Source organism: Oncorhynchus masou, chromosome 24 (genome assembly GCF_036934945.1).
Source record: "Oncorhynchus masou masou isolate Uvic2021 chromosome 24, UVic_Omas_1.1, whole genome shotgun sequence".
In the NCBI taxonomy this organism is placed as follows: Eukaryota; Metazoa; Chordata; class Actinopteri; order Salmoniformes; family Salmonidae; genus Oncorhynchus; species Oncorhynchus masou.
In genome coordinates, this window is record NC_088235.1 from 27,478,502 (window position 1) to 27,484,142 (window position 5,641).

Sequence of the window (5,641 nt, forward strand, 5' to 3'; positions counted from 1 at the left end):
GGCTTTAAACAACACTTCACATAAACATATATAGAGATTTTCATGCTCCTTTTTACATGTAAATGACATATCAACATATTTCTAAACAAAACTGTTATCTCTTGGAATATAACTATATATTCTTGAATTACATAGCAATTTCAAAAAATGTATCATCTAAAATATAAATCAGTGCTATTGAATCACATGATTATTAGTGATTGGTCTCAGTTTGCTAGTTATTAGTGTTATTTTAGAGTCTGTAAACATAAGGGGCGGGAATTTAACCAACAGGGCGTGGCTTCACACCCAGAATGAAAGGGGTGTGTCTGCAGGCTGCTGATGGGGGCCAAAGGGCTTCGCGTGAGCGCTTCTTTGCCAAGGGAGAGGAGCAGAGAGTGAGATGGGACAGAGGGGACATAAACTCAACCGTTTCTCATAGCACTGTGGACTTTGGACAAGTTGACATTGACACTGTTCAAAATATTTTCTATAGACTACAGTTATGAAGTGGATGGTCAAACAAAAAGGACTTTGACATTGTTATTTTTGGAAATATGAATGCATTTTTTAAGTGCGTAATGGCACGACTTCACCATGAACTATGTTTTTATGGGTAACATTATAAAGAAAGACTAAGCCTAATCTTGATTTTAAAGCGCATTGAATTGATCTCATTTAAAAGGCATGTTTCCTGCGTGTTACCCTCCAGCTCAGTATAGCGCCTCATGGGATGTAACAAATGGAAAGCTGGGTTCAACTTTGGACACCTGAAGGCACAGTCCAAACTTTCCGTCTTCTTTGCCATGATCATAATTTTCACGTACTTATTTTATTGTTTCACTGGGTACTGCGACTCCCGACCTATAACTGTATACGACCAACATACTTTTACCAACAAAATCCTGCAAAAGGAAGGACTGGAGTATTCACCTCACCAACTGTCCGACGCGCACAAGAACAGTTCTCCCGGCTCGTTTGTTCGCGAGCTCCCCGGCGTTGACAGTGTTGACACACTCTTGCTGGGCAATGATAACGAACTGCGACCTGATAACAATATCTCTACAGCCAATAACTTCGGGAGTAAAACGTTTCCTCAAGCAATCATCATCGGAGTAAAGAAAGGAGGCACGCGCGCGCTACTGGAGTTTCTGCGCATTCACCCGGATGTCAGAGCAGTGGGCGCCGAACCCCACTTCTTCGACAGGTTCTATGATAAAGGACTGGAATGGTACAGGTGAGCCAGTGCTGTTTTGAATTTCACTGTAATGTTTTTCTTTACAGGAGCACTGAAAACATCAACGTGAACATGGCCAAAAGATGGAAAGAGATATGATTTTCTATCATAAATAGCCTAATGTTTCGTTTGGATTTTTCAATACTGATTGCCTGCTACCCAGGTAAAATCCTAGTATTATAATAACTGTAACATAGGGGCTTGCTTGGTAAATACATTTTTTTCTTCAAATAAAGTAATTCATCTCACAATGACAAAGTATCAAATATTGTGTGAAACTGCCTGTTATCACAGGCACCAAAAGACAACAGACTCAGAAACACACATGTGGATTTACTATATATCAGGTGTGGCCTACATGGGAAATTCCATGGTAACAGAATTACACAGAAGACTCAGATTTTTCACCTTGAAATATATTCCAAACAAAAACCATTTATTTAAAAGACTAACAAACCATACAATTTATACCATACATAAAAAATACATTTACTTACATTTATTTTGGTAACTAGTGTTTGTCATTGATCACCTCTCCTGAGCAGGCTCCTATCCTCCTCCACCTCCTCGTCCCTTCCTACAGTGTCACCTCATTAATATCGCCCAATGCCAATAAGGATCCTCTCTGAAAGCCCCTTGGTGCGACAGGGCATTCAGTCCCCTGCCAAAAAAATGCTGTTTATTGATGTGATGTGCTGCGGTTCTAAGTGTCTGTCCATGTGTGTCCCCCCGGGGACCCCTCACTGTCACCCATATCACCTGGTTGGGCAGGTGAGCACATAGAGATTTGACACAGAGCCAATGAGAGGGAGAAATCAATACAGTCTGTTAATTCATATTGCAGATGTTGAGTATAAACGTCAATAGCAGCAATGGAGGGATGAAGGTCTCTCCCATCACAACTCTCTAAACTCTCCAACAAATGCAGATTTTTTTTTACTAAAGCAATTAAGATCACACAGAAAAATGTCTCTAATGATGTATGGCAGGTAGCCTAGTGGTTAAGAGCATTGGACTAGCAACCAAAAGGTTGCTGGTTTGAATCCCCGAGCCAACTAGATGAAGAAAAAACATATCTGTTGCTGTGTCCTTGAGCATGGTGCTTAACCCTAATTGCTCTGGATAAGAATTACTCAAATGTAAATGTACTCTTTCCAATCGTTGACAATGTAGCGTTGACAGTGTAGCCTATAATCTTCTGCAAGTTACCTGAATGTCCTATAATTTCCTTTGTGAGGCCAGGCAGTTGAGCCTACAGTATGGCACTACAACAGTTACAGGCCTTTGATGGCGTTGAGAGACGAGTGACCCTTTAACACCGTCCCAGTGCTTTGTTGCAGCTGCACGGCGTCTCTCTCGTCTCTCTTCTGTCTCATAAATGTGTGATGAAATGGTTTTAGTCTTTCCTAATCTGATGACAGGTCTTGTCAGCACTGTGTGGATTGGCCTGATGTAATGACAGCTCAAGCATTAGCTCGGACAACTCAGGGACATGGAGATTCGAACCCTGTCACGGTTCAACATCACATTATGGAGTACCAGCCAGTCAGCGTAGGGTAAAGTTGCCCAAAGCCAAGGCTTTGATCTAAAGTCAGTGTTGGGTCTTTTTCTCTAATGTTTTAGGTTGGGATTGGGGGATGGGAAGCTGATCCTAGATCTGTGCCTCAGGGTGTGATTTTTTTATTGGTTCTTATCTGAGGAGAAGTGTGTAGCGCTGTGCTGAAGTAATGAAAATGGTGTCAAAGCACCCCAATCAGCCAGTCTCTCATCATCACCTGCTCCCTCTGCTCTCCTCTCATCTCCTTCCGCTCTTCTCTCACTCCCGCCTCCCTTCTCCCTAAGCTCTGCGTCACTCGGGCACTGCATCTCAGTGCTAGAGGCGTCACTACAGACACCCTGGTTCGAATCCAGGCTGTATCACAACCGGCTGTGATTGGGAGTCCCCTAGGGCGGTGCACAATTGGCCCAGCGTCGTCCGGGTTTGGCCCGTTGCAGGCCGTCATTGTAAATAAGAAGTTGTTCTTAACTGACATGCCTAGTTAAATACATATATATTTTCACCACCCTCTTATAATCTCACCACCCTCTTCTCTTCTCTCACTCCCTCCTCTCTTCTCTCACTCCATCTTCTCTTCTCTCACTCCCTTTGCTCTTCTTTCACTCCATTCACTTCGCTCTTCTCTCACACCCTCCTCTCTTCTCTCACTCCATCCTCTCTTCTCTCACTCCCTCCACTCTTCTCTCACTCCCTCCCCTCTTCTCTCACTCATCCTCTGTTCTCTCACTCCCTCCTCTCTTCTCTTCTCTCACTCCCTCCCCTCTTCTCTCACTCATCATCTGTTCTCTCACTCCCTCCTCTCTTATCTCACTCCCTCCTCTCCTCTCTCATTACATCCTCTCTTCTTTCACTCCCACCTCTCGTCTCTCACTCCCTCCCCTCTTCTCTCACTCATCCTCTCTTCTTTCACCTCCCTCCACTCTTCTCTCACTCCATCCTCTCTTATCTCACTCCCTCCTCTCCTCTCTCATTCTATCCTCTCTTCTCTCACTCATCCTCTCTTCTCTCACACCCTCCTCTCTTCTCTCACTCCATCCTCTCTTCTCTCACTCCCTCCACTCTTCTCTCACTCCCTCCACTCTTCTCTCACTAATCCTCTGTTCTCTCACACCCTCCACTCTTCTCTCATTCATCCTCTGTTCTCTCACTCCCTCCCATCTTCTCTCACTCCCTCTCCTCTTCTCTCACTCCCTCCTCTCTTCTCTCACTCATCCTCTCTTCTCTCACTCCATCCTCTCTTCTCTCACTCCCTCCTCTCTTCTCTCACTCCCTCTCCTCTTCTCTCACTCCCTCCTCTCTTCTTTGACTCCATTCTCTCTTCTCTCACTCCATCCTCTCTTCTCTCACTCCCTCCTCTCTTTCTCACTCCCTCCCCTCTTCTCTCACTCCCTCTTCTCTTCTCTCACTCCATCCTCTCTTCTCTCACTCCATCCTCTTCTCTCACTCCCTCCTCTCTTTCTCACTCCCTCCCCTCTTCTCTCACTCCCTCCTCTCTTCTCTCACTCCATCCTCTCTTCTCTCACTCCCTCCCCTCTTCTCTCACTCCTTCCACTCTTCTCTCACTCCATCCTTTCTTCTCTCACTCCCTCCTCTCTTCTCTCACCTCCCTCCACTCTTCTCTCCTGTGTGTGAAAGGCGTTGTATCATCGTTGATGGGGTCTTTGATTTTGACCAGGGTATTACACAGGGTATTATAATGTCCTGTGTAATGATGTATGTATCTACACGGTACTATACTAGTAACTGATATGAAACCGAATCTGTCCCCTGTCCTTTGAAGGCAATTCAATCGTTGTTTTATGTGTGCAACTGAGGAATAACATTCTGGTTACCAAAGCAGTTATAGAGTACCTCTGGGTACCAAGGGCAACTTTATAAAATGTTGCTATTCACATTGACATAAAGTGAAACTTATCCATTCATATCTGGACTGGATTCACTCCAGGCACCGTTTAAGAATGCATTTAGACTGGACTGGAAAGTGTCACTTAAACATGTTATACTTTGACAGAGCTCTTAACTTCAAGGTATTATTACACTGCTTTGTGTTTGGAATTGAACACTGCTCTCTGTCTTCAGTTGGTAAACAAATAAAACACATGGCCATGTTAAAAGGAAACGTTTGGCAAATTGTTTTAGAAGAAATGTTTATATGTGGGGAAAAGCCCTCAATGCATTTGGAAATGGTAATGTGGCTTTGTGGGAGAGAACATGTTTCAAGGGTTTAGCTCTTTCTACTCTTTCTGTGTGTGACTGTGTGTGTGTGACTGTGTGTGTGACTGTGTGTGTGTGACTTTGTGTGTGTTTCCACTGTGTGTGTGTGTGACTGTGTGTGTGTATTTCCATTGCATATGTGCATGTAGCCTAAGCTTTACCCGGTGAGATCCAGTCCCGTGTCTATCTCCCTCTCCCCATTCTCCTCTGCCATCCACCATTAAACCTATCCACAACTTTTCATTACACCATAAATAGCCCATAGATATAAATGTAATTCCCCATATTGATCAGTTAAATAGGGTTTCCTATTGATTCAGCTCCTGGCACCTTTATCAGGGCACTGCAGGGGAGGTTCATTAACCGCTGAATATTCAATCTTGTTGACAAGGTGTTGTTGGCCCGTCAACCAGCGACATTTATACCCTGCACACATGGTTACGCCTAGAATGTATTTATGCTGCAGTGAAATTCTAGTTAGGTCTGTGAAACGTGTGGTGATTGGGGGGACAAGGTTCTTCAGAAGTATATTTTCTTTCATAATTCAGTGTAGCATTGGTCACAGTATCCAGACTGGAATGACCGGCTCTTATTTCCTGCAAGTCTTTTTTTACCAATCACAAGGGATTCCACTGTGGACTTCTGAGGCATAT

At 44.0% G+C, this 5,641-nt stretch overlaps 1 protein-coding gene across 1 annotated transcript in view; it reads left to right on the top strand.

Annotated features, from left to right (window-relative positions):
• The first annotated feature begins 367 nt into the window (after positions 1-367).
• The window catches only part of LOC135511582 (heparan sulfate glucosamine 3-O-sulfotransferase 6-like), a 31,853-nt gene continuing 26,579 nt past the window's right edge, over positions 368-5,641 (top strand). The window contains exon 1 of the mRNA XM_064933072.1: positions 368-1,216. Within this exon, the coding sequence (XP_064789144.1) occupies positions 708-1,216 (509 nt within the window). The 5' untranslated portion in view covers positions 368-707. The remainder of the gene's footprint in view (positions 1,217-5,641) is intronic.